The 19,034-nt window shown below is 35.9% G+C and overlaps 1 protein-coding gene across 1 annotated transcript in view; it reads right to left on the reverse strand.

Annotated features, from left to right (window-relative positions):
* The window catches only part of TAOK1 (TAO kinase 1), a 147,964-nt gene that overhangs the window by 87,055 nt on the left and 41,875 nt on the right, over positions 1-19,034 (reverse strand). Inside the window, exon 2 of the mRNA XM_004433351.3 lies at positions 1,612-1,833. Within this exon, the coding sequence (XP_004433408.1) occupies positions 1,612-1,743 (132 nt within the window). The 5' untranslated portion in view covers positions 1,744-1,833. The remainder of the gene's footprint in view (positions 1-1,611; positions 1,834-19,034) is intronic.

Here is a 19,034-nt window from a genome sequence, read left to right on the forward strand (position 1 = left end):
GTGCCACTTAACGATGGGAATACATTCTGAGAAATGTGTCGTTAGGCGATCTTGTCTTTGTGCAAACATCAAAGAGTATACTTACGCAAACCTAGATGGTATAGTCTACTACACACCTAGGCTATATGGTACTAATCTTATGGGAACACTATTGCATATGCAGTCTGTCTTTGACAGAAAAGTTGTCATGTAGTGCATGACTGTACTGCCAAAAATGTGTCTATTAGATCTAGTACAAACCTAGTAGGATGATTACAATCAAAATAACAGGCATTGGCAAGGATTTGGAGTAACTGGAACTCTAGTACATTGCTAGTGGGAATGGAAATGGTGCAGCCAGTATGGTGCAATTTGGCAGTTACTCAAAAAGTGAAACATAGAATTACCATGTGATCCAGTATTTTCACTCCTAGGTACATACCCAAATTTGAAAACAGGGACTCAAACAGATATTTGTATGCCAATGTTCATTGTAGCATTTATTCACAATAGCCAAAAAGTGAACACAATCTAGTGTCCAACAATAGATGAATGGATAAACAAACCATGGCATATACATACAATGAAATATTACTCAGCTATAAAAAGGAATGAAATACTGAAACACGCTACAACATGGATGACCTGCAAAGTGATTACGCTTTACGTTATACTAAGTAATATAAGCTATACATGAAAGGAAAATATTGTATGATTCCATTTATATGAAATATCTAGAATAGGCAAATACGTAGACACAAAAAGTAAATAAGAGGTTACCAGGAGCTGGGTGGAGAGGGAAATGAGGAGTTATTGCTAACGGATACAGAGTTTCTGTTGGGGTGATAAAAAAGTTTTGAAGATAGATAGTGGTAATGGTTGTACAACATTGTGAGTGTAATTAATGCCACAAACTGTGCACTTAAAAATAGTTAAAATGGGGGCTGGCCCAGTGGCGCAAACGGTTAAGTGCGCGTGCTCCGCTGCAGCGGCCCGGAGTTTGCCAGTTCGGATCCCGGGTGCACATTGACGCATCACTTGGCAAGCAATGCTGTGGCAGCGTCCCATATAAAGTGGAGGAAGATGGGCACGGATGTTAGCCCAGGGCCAGTCTTCCTCAGCAAAAAAAGAGGATTGGCAGATATTAGCACAGGGCTGATCTTCCTCACAAAAAATAAATAAATAAAAAATAAAAAAATAAATAGTTAAAATGGCAAATTTGATGATTTTTTTTTAGCATAAAATACACACACACGAAGAAAAGACTGGTACATATCCAAATAATAATCTTAAATTCTACAACACTAAAATTGACTCTGTATGGGACTTTACAGAAGTCGGTGTTCTGCAATATTTAATTCTATGGCAATGAAAGTCATAAGATTCCAAAAAACAGTTTGCTGAAAATTCTAAACATGTAAGTTTAAGTAAAATAATATTCTTTCCCATTTTTTCAATAATCCAAGAAGCTCAATAAATAAAACTATCTACTTTCATATTATACACACACACCCATGCACATGACTATAAAATGGACTACGGCCTATATCTCTTTATATTACTGTTTTTCACTCTTCCAGGATTGGATGTTAAGTAAATGCTGGCCACTGACATTAAGCCTTTAACACTTACAAAATACACTGCTCCAAAGCTTCCATGGCCAATTTCTCTGAGATCTGTGAAGAGCTTCTCTGGATCTTCTTTGAAGAAGAGCTCTGCAATTTCAGGGTCCTTCAGGCTGCCCGCTCGGTTAGTTGATGGCATCCTGCTGGGCAATCAGCTGTCTGATTCTAATTTTATACTGCTATCCCAATCCTTGGTTCATCTGTATGAATGAAGCCACGTTGGCATAAACTATTGTAGAGAAATAAGAAAACAAAAAAAAGTCAAGAAAAGCAAAAGCTGCTAAGAACAATTAGTATAAGATCATTTGCTGACAGCATATACAAAATTATCTCAGGCGTAGAATTTCACTGAGAAGAAAGTGCGGTCTACTAGTGTAGTAGTTCCTAAACCTGGCTCATCACCACAATGATATGTGGTGCTTAAAAAAAAAAATTCCTATTATACATATAGTATATACTTATCCATCCACTTTTAAAAATTAAATAAATCTTTATATCTTGGAAGGCTTTCTGTATCAGTACTTCAAGATTTATCTAATCCTGATGCAGTGAGCCCATCAGCAGAAGAGATAATATAATACACAGACAAGGAAAACCATGCACAACAACTCAAGATGTACCCATAGTATGTTTCTAACAGGAAGATTTCCATCTATTAATGATCTTCAAATATAAGAAAATACACAAAAGATTTAACTCAGTAAGCTCTTTTTCTTTTCCTTCAGATACCACATGCCAGTGTTTAATCAACTCTAACACTGATATTCCAAAGAAAAATACAATGAGAGAAGAAATGAATTTAATGCAGACAACTGCTTCCCTCATAAACCTGATTCACATTAAAATATAGCCTCTAACAAATCTGCTTCATTAGATAAGTAGACACCACAGATAACCAGCAAATTCCCTAGTGGTTCTGCTATCAGTTCCTTTATATCAGATTACTTGATTTTTAAAATGGCTGTCATAATTGAGAAGCTTCAGAACCTGGGTTCTGGAATGACACTACCTGGATATGAATCCTAGTAACACTATTTATAAGCTATTAATGTGGGTAGCCTCATTTTCTGTAAATGAAATCTGTAAAATGAAAATAATAACCTACCTCATAGAGTAGTTGTGAGGGTTAAATGAGTTAATAAATATAAGCATAGACTAGTACTCAGACATAGTAAGAATTACATTAAATGTTAGCTATTTTAACCTGCTTAAATTCACCAATAAAAAAAATAAAAATTAAAAATCTCCAAAATTGATTAGACTCCTAAGAGAAAAATATACCTCTAGCCAATTCTCCCCACACTCTTTATATAACTTTTGAGCAAGTAACTACCTGTCTCATTTTTAGTGCAGTCAACTGAACTAATTTGTGTGTGTGTGTGTGTGTGTGTGTGTGTGTGAGGAAGATTAGCCCTGAGCTAACATCCAACGCCAATCCTCCTCTTTTTGCTGAGGAAGATTGGCCCTGGGCTAACATCCATGCCCATCGTCCTCTACTTTACATGGGACATTGCCACAGCATGGCTTGACACTTGGTGCATCAGTCTGCGCCCAGTATCTGAACCAGAGAACCCTGGGCTGCGGAAGCAGAGCGCACGAATTTAACCATTATGCCACCGGGCCGGCCCCTCAACTAAACCAATTTTAATTCTTCCTTGAAAACTTCTTTGTAACTACATAAAACACATTTACACGTCTTTTGTACTTCTCTAAATTAACACTACATTGCAATAAAAACCCTTAAATTGGGGTCGGCCAGGCGGCGTAGCGGGTAAGTGCCCGCGCTCTGCTTCGGTGGCCCGGAGTTCTCCAGTTCGGATCCCAGGTGTGCACTGACGCACTGCTTGTCCAGCCATGCTGTGGCGGTGTGCCATATAAAAAGTAGAGGAAGATGGGCACAGATGTTAGCCCGGGGCCAATCTTCCTCAGCAAAAAGAGGAGGATTGGTATCGGATGTTAGCTCCTAGCTGATCTTCCTGACACACACACAAAAAAATCCTTAAAATTGTTAATTTGTATTCCATTTCTAACATACCTTCAAGGCTGCCCCATATTCTTCTACCAATTTCCCTGCTCTGGAAGTTCCCTGGAACAAAGTGTTTCAATTACAGTTCTTCCAAGCATATGTGACCCCAGGAAAGTCACTTAACTTCTCACTAATAAAATGAGGAGATTGAACTAAATTCCATATAAACTGTTACTACTCAATTAATCTACTTATAAAAAAAATCTTCAGTGTTACTTAAAAACTTTTTAAGAACTTTGAATGATCAAGTTACAGTACCCTTATTATTAGAATTATTTTACATTAAAAATTTCTAACCAGTTCCATGATTTGCATCTTCTTATCTGCCTAGAAATTCCCACTCAAAATCTTTCAAGATTTAGATTAAATGTAATAATGTTTGTAAAATTTTAACTCTAGTAGGAAGAGCTAGTTACTCTCTCTTCACGCTCCAAAACATCCTGCAGTATTTACTACATTATATTGCAATTATTTCTCTCTCTCTCCTAGACAGGCACGATGTGTCTCATTCATCCTTATATTACCTCTCTATACACTACACTCTACCTTATACAGTTAATAACATAAACATTTGTTGAACTAAAAGAATAAACTTAATTCTTCTCTATCATCCCTAAAAATGATTTCGCTTCCACAAATACTTATTGAACCAGTATACGAGACTATACTATACAAAATATTAAAGTTGATAGTAGAGAAATAAAGTAAATTCATAAGAATGGCACCCCATAGAAAATCAGAGGAACAAGAAATGAAGGAATTGGAACATTTGCTCTACCAAATACCGAAAGATAACACAAAACTATCACCATCACTAGAATACTAAAAATAGGAAAGTGAATCAATAATCTAAATGAGAGTCCAGAAACAAACCCATATATATGTGACTTGGAATTTAGCATACAATTAAAGAAGAAATAAATGTTAAGAGAACTGAGAACCCATTTGGAAAAAATTATAAAAATTATATCCCTATCACATACCTTATACAAACATTACTGCTAAGTAGCTTAAAGAGGCATCTCAAATCAATGAGGAAAAAATGGATTTGACAAAAATAAGTGTTAGGAGACCTTAATAGTTATTTGGAAAAAAATAAAACAACACCTGCTCTTCAAACTGAACATCAGAATTACATATGGGTCAGAAATACAAATATAAAAAATGAAACTATACAAGTACTAGAAGGAAATATGAGTAAGTTCCTCTGTAATCAGGAATTAAAGAAACTTTCTTAACTATGATCCAAATCCAAAACAATAGGGAAAAAGACTGATATACTTACCAATATAAAAAAGAAAACTTGGGAGGAGAGGCCATGAAAAAAGACACTCCAAACAAAAAGACAAATGATAAGCCTGGAAAAAATGTTTGAAACTTATGTTTACAAAGGGTTAATACCCCTAATATGTAAAGAGTTGCAAAAAACAAAGAAAAAAAGAAAGTAACCTGATTTCTTAATATAGAAAGAGTTTCTAAAACAGCAAAGAAATAAACAACTCAGCAGAGATATGGGTAGTTCACAGAAAAAAAAAAAAGGAACAATCATTAGATATATGAAAATATGTTCAACATCACACAAAGAAAGAGAAATACAAATTAAAACTATAATAAGATTTCATTTTGTACCTATCAGAAAGGCAAAAAGTCACTACATGCTGATGGTGGGGCGGAAGGGAAATATGCACTTTCATACTCTAGTAGTGGTAATGCAAAAACAGTATGAACCCTATGAAGACAAATCTAGCAAATTCATATATGTACTTATCATTTCACACAAAAATCCCACTTTAAGGAATCCATACCGAAGATACTTATACAAAATTCAAGAAATGATAAATGCACAAAGTGAAGAACTAAAACTCATTACATTGCTGATGGGAGTGTAAAATGATTTTGGAAAACTGTTTAACAGATGCTTATCAAGTTAAATAAACTTTTACTATATGATGGGGCAATTCCTTAACTAGTTATCTTTTACTCAAAAGTATTGAAAACATAGGCATGCAAAAAGCCTTGTACACAGCAGCTTTTTTTTCATAATAACCCCAAACTGCAAATATAAATGTCTATCAACAAACAAATGTATAATAAAATTATAGTATATTCACACAATGAAATACGCTTCACAGCAATAAAAAGGAATAAACTACTGATACATGCAGCAACATGGATGAATTATCAAAAGCATTATGCTCAGCAAAAGAAGCCAGAAACAAAAAAGTACATACTGTGTGATTCCCCTGATAAATTCTCAAATAGGCAAAACTAGTCTAAAGTGATAGATCCACAGTTGCCTGGGGCCAGTAGTGGCAAGAAAAGGGGAACTGACTACAAAAGGGCCCAGAGAAACTTTTTGAGGTAACAGAATACTCTATATCTTTGATTGGGGTAGTGAATTATACAAGTGTATACATTTGTCAAAACTCAACTGTAGACTTAAAATTGATGCATTTTACTGTATGTAAATTATATCTCAATTACATTAACAACTTTAAAAAATTAAATAAATGGCTTAAAATCTAAGTGCTATATATATAGTGCAAATTTACGAAGAAGGTATGGAAGGATACGTATTGAAATGTTAATACTTTTTCTGATAAAGTAAGTAGGGCTGTGAAGAACATTACTTGTTAGCCTAGACATCTGTATTATCTGAATTTTGATATCAACCACTCTTCTAATTTTAAGAAATTTTACTTTAAATTTGAGAAAAATAGAATATTTTTTAAATAGAAGAATACAGACTGACTAGGGAGAACATTCAAAAGGCTATTAGCATTTTTTTAACTCAAAAAATACCAGTGCATTTAAAAATTTTGCATGTCAAAAAAATTGAGTCAAACACAAAAATTGAAATAAATATCCAGAGCAAACACAATTAAACGTTAATACTCCTTAAATATACAGATATCATTCAAATCACTCAGAAAGTACCTAATCCAACATATAAATGACCAAAGGACATATATCAACATTCCATAAACAGGCAATATAAATAATTGAGGAAAGAAGTGAAAACTTGAAGAATAATGGGTATAGCCATGAGTTTTCTAATTCTATTTTCCTCCTTTATCTCCCGGCTTTGACTTAAGAGTGGTCTGAGCTGCAGAACTATGCTGAGGGTGCTGACAAGAAAACCCTTAAACAAATCCCCTTTCTATTCAAAGGACCAGGAAAAGGGGACCCTGTGATCTGGAGGCTGGGGTAGAAAATGCCTTTTTTGTTGTTTCTTTTTTCGCTTCTCAGCCATAGAATTGCACTGCTCCAGTAAGAGAAAAACCTCTCTCTCGCCAGAAAAACTGGGAAACAGGGCCCCTGTAGTCCAAGAAAATATGAGGGGAATTCTCGTTATTTTTTTCCCCTCCTTTCTCTTCTTTCCCTACTTCTTCACTAAGGGCAGCCCCAGCTATGAGGAACTGTACAATGCAGAGGTCTAAAAGTTCTGAGAGAAACCTGTCTTTCTGGTCAGAGGAACTGTGAAAAGACCACTGGAGGGCCAGCCCCGTGGCTTAGCGGTTGGGTGCACGCGCTCCGCTGCTGGCGGCCCAGGGTTTGGATCCCAGGTGCGCACCGACGCACGGATTCTCCCGCCATGCTGAGGCCGCGTCCCACATATAGCAACTAAAAGGATGTGTAGCTATGACATACAACTATCTACTGGGGCTTTGGGGGAAAAAAAAATTAAAAATTAAAAAAAAAAAAAAAGAAAAGAAAAGACCACTGGAAACTGAAGAGTATGGGGGAAATCATAGAGAGGAGAGAGGTAGAAAAGAGATCCCCTAATTCTGTGTATAAACCAATACAAACACTGATTTGTGCTTGTGTAAAATAGACTCAAAAAAGTGTAGCAAAGGCTCTACACTAAAGAGAACTAATCTATGATATAAACCACTGCCCACGTCCCAGACTATCACTGAGAGGCACAGTGCAGGGCAAATTGAAAGAGCACAGCGAAGGTTTTGAAAATAGAACTGGTATTAGAACCATCACCCACAGAAAGTGAGACAGAACTTACCATTTAAACTAGGTGGTGTCTGCCAAAACAAACAAATCAACATTCTCCAGAGGATATTAACAGGACTCAGAAATGACAACATAATGTTCAAAATATCCAAGATAAAATCCAAAATTACTCTACATGCAAAAACAAATAAACAAAACATACACACACACAAAACTGGAAAATGTGATAAATTATCAAGAGAAAAGGACCACAAGATGCCTATTTTGAGATGACTTATGCTGGAATTATCACATAAAGACCTAAAGTAGCTATTATAACCATAATAAATGAGGTAATGGTTAACACTTTTGAAACAAGTGGAAACACATAAGTTCTCAGCAGAGAAACAGCAACTGTAAAAAAGAACCACACGGAAAATTTAGAACTGAAAAATATAGTATGAGAAATTAAAAAAAAAACTCACTGGATGAGCTCAACCACAGAACAGAAATGACAGACGAAAGAGTCAGTAAACTTGAAGATAGAGCAATATAAATTATCTAAACTGAACAATAGAGAGGAAAAAAGATTGAAAAAAATGAATAGAGCCTTAGTGACCAGTGGAACAACATCAAATTGTCTAAGTTTCACATCATTTGATGTTGTATAAGGAAAGAAAAAATAAATTGGTAGAGAAAAAAAATTTTTTTTAGTAAAGGCAGAAAACTTCCCATATTTGACAAAAGACATAAATCCAGAGATTCAAGAAGCTCAGCAAATCCCAAACAGGACAAATTCAAAGAAAATCAGGTCTAGATACATCATAATCAAAAAACTAAAAAGCAAAGATTAACTAAAATTTGAATGACCACAAATTTCTCATAAAAAACAATGGAGTCTACACAAAGGGGAAAGGTGACAAAAGGAAAGAACTGCCAACCCAGAACAGAATTCTTTATTTAGCAAACATCTTCTTCAGGAATCAAGGCAAAAAAAAAAAAAAAAGAGAGAGACTCTTAGATGAAGGAAAACTAAGAGAATCTGGTTGCCAGCAGACCTGCTCTAAAAGAAATGCAAAATATTAAAAGAAAGCTGGAGCCCATGGCGTTGTGGTTAAGTTTAGCACACTCCACTTTGGCGGCCTGGGTTCGTGGGTTTGGATCCTAGGCATGGATCTACACCACTCATCAGCCATCCTGTGGCAGCAACCCACACTCAAAATAGAGGAAGACTGGCACAGATGTTAGCTCAGAGCAAATCTGCCTCAAGCAAAAGGAGAAAGATTGGCAACAGATATAAGCTCAGGGCAAATCTTCCCCAACCAAAAAAAAAAAAAAAGAAAGAAAGAAAGAAAGCTGGAGTGGCTATATCAATATCAGACAAAACAGACTTCAGAGCTAGGAAAACCACAAAGGATAAAGAGGGACATTACATAATAATATGATTCCATTCATCAAATCCTAAATTTGTATTCACCTGACAAAGAGCTTCAAGTTACATGAAGCAAAGATTGATAAAACCGAAAAAGAACTAAGACAAGTCTATAATTATACCAGGAGATTCCCAACACTCCTCTCTCAGAAATTTAAAGAAAAAGTAGTCTACAAATATGTAGAACAACACTATCAACCAACTTGACCTGATGACATTACTAGAATATTCCATCTTACAAGAGAATATACATTGTTTTCAAGTGCACATATGATATTCACACCAAGACAGATCATATTCCGGGCCATAAACAAATCTTAACAAGTGCCATAAATTTCAATTCATATAAAATGTTATATGACATAGTGTAATTAAACTTAAAATCAGTAATAGAAAAATAACTTTTAAAAAAACCCACAAAATTTGGAAATTAAACAATACACTTTTAAGTAACCCATGGGTCAATAAAGAAGTTTCAAGAAAAATTAGAAAAGAATTTGAATTGAGTGAAAATAAAAATATAACAAAATTTTTAGGATACCGCTAATGCAGTGCTTATATAGAAATTTAAAGCACTAAATACTATATTACAAAAAAGAGAAAGATCTCAAATCAATCTAAGCTTCCAAATTAAGAATTTAGAAAGAAAAAAGCAAATAAAACAAAAAATAAATATAAAGAAGGAAATACTAAAGAACAGACTAGAAATCCATGAAATTAGGAAACAAAAAGCCAATAGAGAAAAATCAAGAAAACCAAAAGCTGGTTCTTTGGGGGACGGGGGATCAATAAAACTGAAAGACCTCTGCCAAACTAACCAAAGAAAATCAGAGTAGACACAAATTACCAAAAACAGAAATCAAAGGGGGATATTACTATAGACCTAAAACATTAAAAGGATGAGGAAATACAATGAACAGCTCTAAGCTCATAAATCTGATAATACAGATGAACAGACAAATTACTTGACAGATACAAACTACCAAAACTCACTCAAGAAGAAACAGATAATGTGAATAGTTATATGTATACTAAAGAAGTTAAATTCACAATTTAAAATATTTCTACACAGAAAACTCCAGTCCAATGAAACTAGACAGTTTCACTAGTAAATTCTATTAAACATTAAAGAAACAAATAATAGGGGCTGGCCCCGTGGCTTAGCGGTTGAGTGTGCGCGCTCCGCTACTGGCGGCCTGGGTTCGGATCCCGGGTGCGCGCCGACACACCGCTTCTCTGGCCATGCTGAGGCCGCGTCCCACACACAGCAACTAGAAGGATGTGCAACTATGACATACAACTATCTACTGGGGCTTTGGGGGGGAGGGGAAAAACAACGTGGAGGATTGGCAATAGATGTTAGCTCAGAGCCGGTCTTCCTCAGCAAAAAAAAGAGGATTAGCATAGAGGTTAGCTCAGGGCTGATCTTCCTCACAAAAAAAAAAAAAAGAAAGAAACAAATAATACCAGTTCTACATAACCTATTCAAACTTATAAAAGAGAGAATACTTCCCAAATCATCTCGAGGCCATCATTACCCTATCAATACCAGACAAGAACGTCACAAAAAAATGAAAATTTCTTTTTTTTTTTTTTTTTTTTTACATTTATTTTTTTTTTATTGCAGTAACATTGGTTTATAACATTGCAAAAATTTCAGGTGTACATCATTGTACTTCTATTTCTGCATGGACTACATCATGTTCACCACCAAAATACTAATTACAACCCATCACCACACACATGTACCGAATTATCCCTTTCACCCTCCCCCCTCCCCCCTTCCCCTCTGGTAACCACCAATCCAATCTCTGTCCCTATGTGTTTGTTTATTGTTGTTATTATCTACTACTTAATGAAGGAAATCATACGGTATTTGGCCTTCTCCCTCTGACTTATTTCACTTTGCATTATACCCTCAATGTCCATCCATGTTGTCACAAATGGCTGGATTTCGTCATTTCTTATGGCTGAGTAGTATTCCATTGTGTATATATACCACAGCTTCTTTATCCATTCGTCCCTTGATGGGCACTTAGGTTGCTTCCAAGTCTTGGCTATTGTGAATAAGGCTGCAATGAACACAGGGTTGCATGTACCTTTGCAAATTGGTGTTTTCAAGTTCTTTGGATAAATACCCAACAGTGGAATAGCTGGATCATATGGTAGTTCTATCCTTGATTTTTTGAGGAATCTCCATACTGTTTTCCATAGTGGCTGCACCAGTTTGCACTCCCACCAGCAGTGTATGAGAGTTCCCTTCTCTCCACATCCTCTCCAACACATGTTGTTTCCTGTCTTGTTAATTATAGCCATTCTGACAGGCGTGAGGTGATATCTCATTGTAGTTTTGATTTGCATTTCCCTGATAGTTAGTGATTTTGAACATCTTTTCATGTGTCTGTTGGCCATCTGTATATCTTCTTTGGAGAAATGTCTGTTCAGGTCTTTTGCCCATTTTTTAATTGGGTTGGTAGTTTTTTTGTTGTTGAGATGCATGAGTTCTTTATATATTTTGGAGATTAAGCCCTTATCAGATGTATGGTTTGCAAATATCTTCTCCCAATTGTTAGGTTGTCTTTTCGTTTTGTTGATGGTTTCCTTTGCTGTGCAGAAGCTTTTTAGTTTGATGTAGTCCCATTTGTTTATTTTTTCTATTGTTTCTCTTGCCCGGTCAGATGTGGTGTTTGAAAAGATGTTGCTAAGACCAATGTCGAAGAGCATACTGCCTATGTTTTCTTCTAGAACTTTCACAGTTTCAGGTCTTACATTCAAGTCTTTAATCCATTTGGAGTTAATTTTTGTGTATGGTGTAAGGTAAGGATCTATTTTCATTTTTTTGCATATGGCTATCCAGTTTTCCCAACACCATTTGTTGAAGAGACTTTCTTTTCCCCATTGTATGACCAATATTCCTCAAAACATATTAGCAAAATCCTCAACAAAATATTAGCAAATCAAACCCAGCAATATATAAAAATGATACTACATCACAACCAAGTAGGATTTCTCTCAGAAATACAAGCCTGGTTCAATGTTCAGAAATCAACGTAATGCTCCATTCTAAACAAAGGAAGAAAAAACACATGATCATATCAACAAAAGCAGAAAAAGGATTTGCCAAATTCAACATCCATTCATGATAAAAACTCTCAAAAAACTAGGAATAGAAAGAAACATCGGGCCGGCCCCATGGCTTAGCGGTTAAGTGCGCGCGCTCCGCTACTGGCAGCCCGGGTTGGGATCCGGGCGCGCACTGACGCACCGCTTCTCCGGCCAAGCTGAGGCTGCGTCCCACGTACAGCAACTAGAAGGATGTGCAGCTATGACATACAACTATCTACTGGGGCTCTGGGGGAAAAAAATAAATAAATAAAATTAAAAAAAAAAAAGAAGGAAACATCATTAACTGGGTTAAGGTGTCTACAAAAAACGTACAGCTAACATCATACCTAAGGATTATAGACTGAAAGCTTTCCTCTAAAGATTAGAAACAAGGTAAGGATGTTCATTTTAATCACTTTTATTCAACATCGTACTTAGAAGTTCCAGTCTGTGCAATAAGGAAAGAAAAAGAAAGAAAAGGAATATATAATAGAAAGGAAAAAATAAAACTCTCTCTAGTTGCTGATATTATTGTGTACATGAAAAATCTCAAGGAATGTACAAAACAGCAAGGGAAGAAAATGGAATATTTAGAAATAAATCTAAAAATATTTGAGTAGAATTTATATATTAAGAATAAAACCCTGACGAAAGAAATCAGTTGACTACATGGAGAGATGTATGATGTTCACGGACTGAATGATTCAATATTGTTAGGAGGTCAGTCCTCCCCAAATTGATCCTAAAATTCAATGATTCATAGATTCAACACAATCTCAATCGAAATCCACAAGAATTTTTTGTAGATATCAACAAACTGATTCTAAAATGTATATGAAAAGGCAAAGGTTCCAAATTAGTCAAAACAATTTTTAAAAAGCAGAATAAAGTTGGGGAACTCACACTACCAGATTTCAAGACTTAATACAAAGAAAGCTACAATAATCAAAACGGTGTGGCAGGGGCCGGCCCCGTGGCTTAGCGGTTAAGTGAGCGTGCTCCGTTACTGGCGGCCCAGGGTTCGGATCCCAGGCGCACACCGACACACTGCTTCTTGGGCCATGCTGACACCACATCCCACATACAGCAACTAGAAGGATGTGTAACTATGACATACAACTATCTACTGGGGCTTTGGGGGAAAAAAAGGAGGAAGATTGGCAATAGATGTTAGCTCAGAGCCGGTCTTCCTCAGCAAAAAGAGGAGGATTAGCACGGATGTTAGCTCAGGGCTGATCTTCCTCACAAAAAAAAAAAAAAAAGGTGTGGCAATAATAAAAGGAAGGACACATAGTCCAATGAAACAAAACAGAAGGACAGAAACAGACCCACACAAATATGGTCAATTGATTTTTGACAAAGGTACACTAGAGAAAAGATAATCTTTTTTGAAAAATGGTGCCACAGCAACTGGACATTCATATGTATAAAAATGAACTTTGATATCTCACACCTTATAGAAAAATTAACTCAAAATAGTTCCTTTATCTCAATGTAAAAAGTTAGCACTATAAAATGTTTAGAAGAAAACACAAGAGAAAATCTTCGTAACCTTAAGTTAGTCAGAGTTCTTGTACATGACACCAAAAGCATAACCCATAAATGGCAAAATTGATAATTTGGACTTCATCAAAATTAAAAACGTTTATTCTTGCAAAGGACACTTTTAAAAGAAAAAAATGAAGTCAAGCAAAAGACTGGGAAAAATTATTTTCAAATCACATATCTGAAAAAGGATATGTATCCAAAATATATAAAGAACTCTCAAAAAACTCCCAGAAGAAACTACTATAAATGTCAGGATAGTCGTTACTTCAGGGAAAAGGAGGAGTTGTGATTGAGGTGAGACATATGGGGGAACTTCTGAAATGGCTGGCAAAGTTCTATCTTACCTTAGGTAGTAGTTACAAGAGAATTTTATTTATAATAATTCATTAAGCTATATATTTGTTTTGTGAATTTTCTGTATCTGTGTTTGATTTTATAATAAAAAGAATAAATACAAAACATTATATACCTAATATAATTTCTGCAAAGAGGGCAATACAACAAAATTATATGGATTATTTTTAGGTAATTATGGCCAGTATTATGGACAACATTCACAAGTCTATACTTTCCTTATGTTCCAAATTTTCAACAATAATCGTATGTTCAATTTCTACAACCAGGAAAAAAGATAAAGAAAAAAGACTCAATAACATTTTTGCATGTTCTCTGGACTGTTAGAAGACAGAAAAGATGAAAAATAAAATGTACAAAAATATGAGAACTCCAATAAAGTTAGAAATTCCTGAAATATACCATTACACTGTTAGGCTAGAGTTAATAGTATCCATTGCATAACTGCTTCTTTTCTATACATCTTCAAATTCCCAAAAGGAAAGTACTTTACTATAAAAACAGCACCATCTTGGTTGCCCTGCACCCATTCAGAACATTGCTACAACAGAGTCATCAATGTAAAACTGACAAAGGCACTTGATTTCAGTCTTGTCCATTTTAAAAAGCTATTATGAAAAACTACAGGAAAAGAAAGAACACAGAGGAGCTTTCCAAAGCAACCCCAATCATAAACTCCTTAATTTCTCCCGTCTGCTGAACATGAATATTAACCCCAAGTACAGGACTAATACAGCTTGATAAACTACAGGTCAGGCTTAAAAGACAGAAATATTTGTAACAAGTTCTAAAAGGTACTATGAGACTGCACATGCAATCATCTTCAAAAAAAAAAAAAAAGGCTATTAGATTACATTTTAAAAATATCTAATCTGTTCTTAGGGAAAATATCATTATAGTAACTTACTATATCCTTCTTACTAAAAGAGAAGAGTAAAAAGAAACTAACAATTTGATAAACAGCAAATGAGATCTAATTTGTTTCTGGTTCCACAAAAATAGACTTGAAAAGCTTACCATTTATTAGGCTATTTAGGGTTGGATGTAAAGGCATATATACAATTTTTGTGGGTGGTACCATTTAGTTCAATCCTAAAGCATACATCTCAAAGAAAGATGATGAAACTACAATAAAAAACTCAATATAATTTATTTTAAAATCTCAAACCAAAATAGAATTTTCAGAATTAAATAACTGTTTCACATCTGCAAAACACAGTCAAATAGTTGACAATAACATCAGTCAAAGCACCAGAAAGAAGATGGGGGAAGGGTGCTACTGATAATCACAGTATATTCAGTATTACTTGAGGAATGCCCCTTGGATGAACAGTGATGATGTCATGGTATTCCATCCTTTAAGAGCCTTCAGATTTTTCACAAAAAGGACATTGTTGGTCTTAAGCTACTGCTTCAATACCATAAAGCCCTTTTCCCTACATCTGCTAATCAGAGGGTTCAGTCTTAGAAAACAGCCAACTTAGTCAAACGTTCAAGCCCTTTAAAGAAAAACTGTCTCTTTACACAGAACTGGCAGAGAGGCATTATACTATCTACTATATCCTCCCTCAACAGACAGACAGACACCTACATACGTCACTATACCAATAACTAGAACGACAAATACAACTGAGAAATGTCATCAGTAAGATAAACGTGACATTACAGGAATTCATATTAGGCTTAACCTACACAGAACTGATTTGATGCCTGGTGTTTCAACCTACTTATAAATATTATATATAATTACAAAAGTTTAAGGTTGGAAAACCTTAACAGATTATTTGGTTCCAAAAGTTCACATGTCTTTTCTCAAAAGCATATGGCCAATTAATGGTGGGGAATACAGAATCAATTTCCTGAACCACAGTCTAGTACTTCAAACTGAAATGAAGGAGAAAGATAAAAAGCAAGGATAATATTGTTAAAGATTTCATTGGGTTGTTGGGTAGAAGAGCGTGCATGGGGGCAGTATTATAAATACTGTTTAATTTGGAGCATTGATAAAGACCTGAAGATTTAGTTTTGTTTTGTTTTGTTTTTTTGCTGAGGAAGATTCTCCCTGAGCTAACATCTGTTGCCAATCTTATTTTTGTTTGAGGAAGATTTGCCCTGAGCTAAAATCGGTGCCAATCTTCCTCTATTTTGTATGTGGGTCACTGCCACAGATGGCCACCAACGAGTGGTATAGGTCCACGCCTGGGAACCGAACCTGGGCCACCAAAGCAGAGTGCGTTGAACTTAACCACTAGGCCACAGGGCTGGCCCCCAAGATTTAGTTTTTTTATAAAACAAGATATAGATGTGTAAGTAATACATAACCATATATAAAAAAATAAGAAAGTATATCTCTATACACACACTATGAATCTATGAAAGGATACATCAGAAATAGGGGTGTTTGAGAGACATTATTTTCCCATGGATCCTTTCTACCTTTCAAATTTTTATTCCCCAAATGCATGCATTACTTTTCTTTTTTTTTTTGAATTTTGAAGAGACATATGGGTAATATTCAAGAAAGGCCTTAATTATACAGCCTTATTAGTTGTCATTTTATGTATGCGTTCTAGTTCTAATTAGATTAACCACGTGAAACTTCTGTGCACCTTTCACAACGTCTTACACGTAATAAGCACTTAAAAATCTATGTAATTAAGATTAGAAATAGGAATGTTAGCATTATCTAATGTTTAGTACAAAATACCAAACTGTACTGTGGTATTTATTCAATATTTGCATAAAATAATCTATTCTATAGGATTCTTGCAGGTGACAGCAGATGAAAAACAACAAAGAATGAATTTCAATGTTTATACAACTTGACCATAGACTAGAAAACCATTGCAAACTGGCAACAGCTTATTTTCATTACAAGGAAAACACCTAGAGAAAAATGATCACTTTTTGAGCTAAATCTCAAATCCTTACCATACCAACAGATAAGAAATGTGCTATTCATATACCTTGCTTGTGGGCTTGCTTTCTTTCTTTTGGCAGGGTGGGAGGTGATTTGGCTCAGCTATTATTAAATTTGAAAATGACAAATCAGATTATGTAATGGGAAATTTTGGCATAATTGACTGAAGTGTTGATTTATTTATTTATTTATTTATTTATTTATTTATTTATTTTAAAGATTTTATTTATTTATTTTTCCCCCAAAGCCCCAGTACATAGTTGTCTGTCATAGCTGCACATCCTTCTAAGTTGCTGTATGTGGGATGCGGCCTCAGCATGGCTGGAGGAGTGGTGCCTCGGTGCGCACCCGGGATCAGAACCCGGGCCGCCGGCAGCGGAGAGCACGCACTTAACCGCTAAGCCACGGGGCCGGCCCTGAAGTGTTGATTTAATAACACAACTGAGGGGCAGGCCCCATGGCTTAGCGGTTAAGTGTGCACGCTCCGCTACTGGCGGTCCAGGTTCGGATCCCAGGCGGGCACCGATGCACCGCTTCTCCGGCCATGCTGAGGCCGCGTCCCACATACAGCAACTAGAAGGATGTGCAACTATGACATACAACTATCTACTGGGGCTTTGGGGGAAAAAAAAGGAGGAGGATTGGCAATAGATGTTAGCTCAGAGCCGGTCTTCCTCAGCAAAAAGAGGAGGATTGGCATGGATTTTAGCTGAGGGCTGATTTTCCTCACAAAAAAAAAAAAAAAAAAACACAACTGAAATCAACTTGACTTCACATTTGATAGCACAAATGTAGTATTTTAAAATACTAGATTATTTAATGCTCATTTTTTATGGATCATTTCATGTGAATCTATAAAAAAAGGCAAGAATATGTAAACAAATAGTGAAAAGAAACTGTGTTAATAAACCTGACAGGCTTTTGTGTCCCAGAAGGATAACCATTAGTAGAACAGAAATAGGATAAAGAACTATCAAATAGGGGCCAGCCCAGTGGCACAAGCGGTTAAGTGCGCACCCTCTGCTGCGGCAGCCCGGGCTTCGCTGGTTCGGATCCAAACGCAGCACTTGGCAAGTCATGCTGTGGTGGTGTCCCATATAAAGTGGAGGAAGATGGGCACGGATGTTAGCCCAGGGCCAGTCTTCCTCAGCCAAAAAAAAGAGGAGTATTGGCAGATGTTAGCACAGGGCTGATCTCCTCACCAAAAGAAAAAAAGAACTATCAAATAACCAAAGTAAGCAGGTAGAAAACAAAGAAAACACAATCCAATCTAAAACATAGAAAAGCAGAAAAAGACAACAGAAAAGCATAATTAAAAACAAAACAATATGACAAAAGTAAGCCTTAAACTTTTTTTTTTTTTTTTTGCTAAGGAAGCTTTGCCCAGAGCTAACATCTGTTGCCAGTCTTCCTCTTTTTGTATGTGAGCCACTGTCACAGCATGACCACTGACAGACGAATGGTGTAGGTCCATGCCCAGGAACCAAATCCAGGCCTCCAAAGCAGAGCATGTGGAACTTAACCACTAGGCCACCAGGGCTGGCCCCTTAAACATCTTGATAACAATAAATTGGAATGGATAAATTATTCTCCTTAAAATCCTCATTTTGGGTAAAAAAGCCAAACCCATAAATTTAAGAGGCACACCTAAAATAAATGAAACACAAAGGCTGAAAACAGTATGATGGACATGTTTAGCTAAAAACAAGAGTAAGGTGCAGAAAAGTGTGTAAACTATTGTATGCTCCCATTTAAAAAAAAGTGGGGAGAAATATATGGGTGTACATATGTATTTGATTGTACATGCATAGACTGTTTTGGGAATGATTTTCCTCAAATGTGTAATATTATCTGCCTCCAGGGAAAACTACTAGGATGGGCCTCTGAGGGACAAGAGTTGATTTTATACTCATGTTGTGTAGTTAAGTGCCCAGCCTCTAGAGCCAACATGCCTGAGATAGAATTCTAGCTCCCCTGCTTACTAGCTGTATGACATAGGATAAGTCACTTAATCTCTTTGTCTCAGTCTCCTTATCTATAAAATGGTACTACTCTTAGGGTTGTTGTTAAGTATTATTATCGCTAAGTAGTATTCTACTG

Source organism: Ceratotherium simum, chromosome 16 (assembly GCF_057802395.1).
Source record: "Ceratotherium simum simum isolate JZ-2026a chromosome 16, ASM5780239v1, whole genome shotgun sequence".
Taxonomy (NCBI): Eukaryota; Metazoa; Chordata; class Mammalia; order Perissodactyla; family Rhinocerotidae; genus Ceratotherium; species Ceratotherium simum.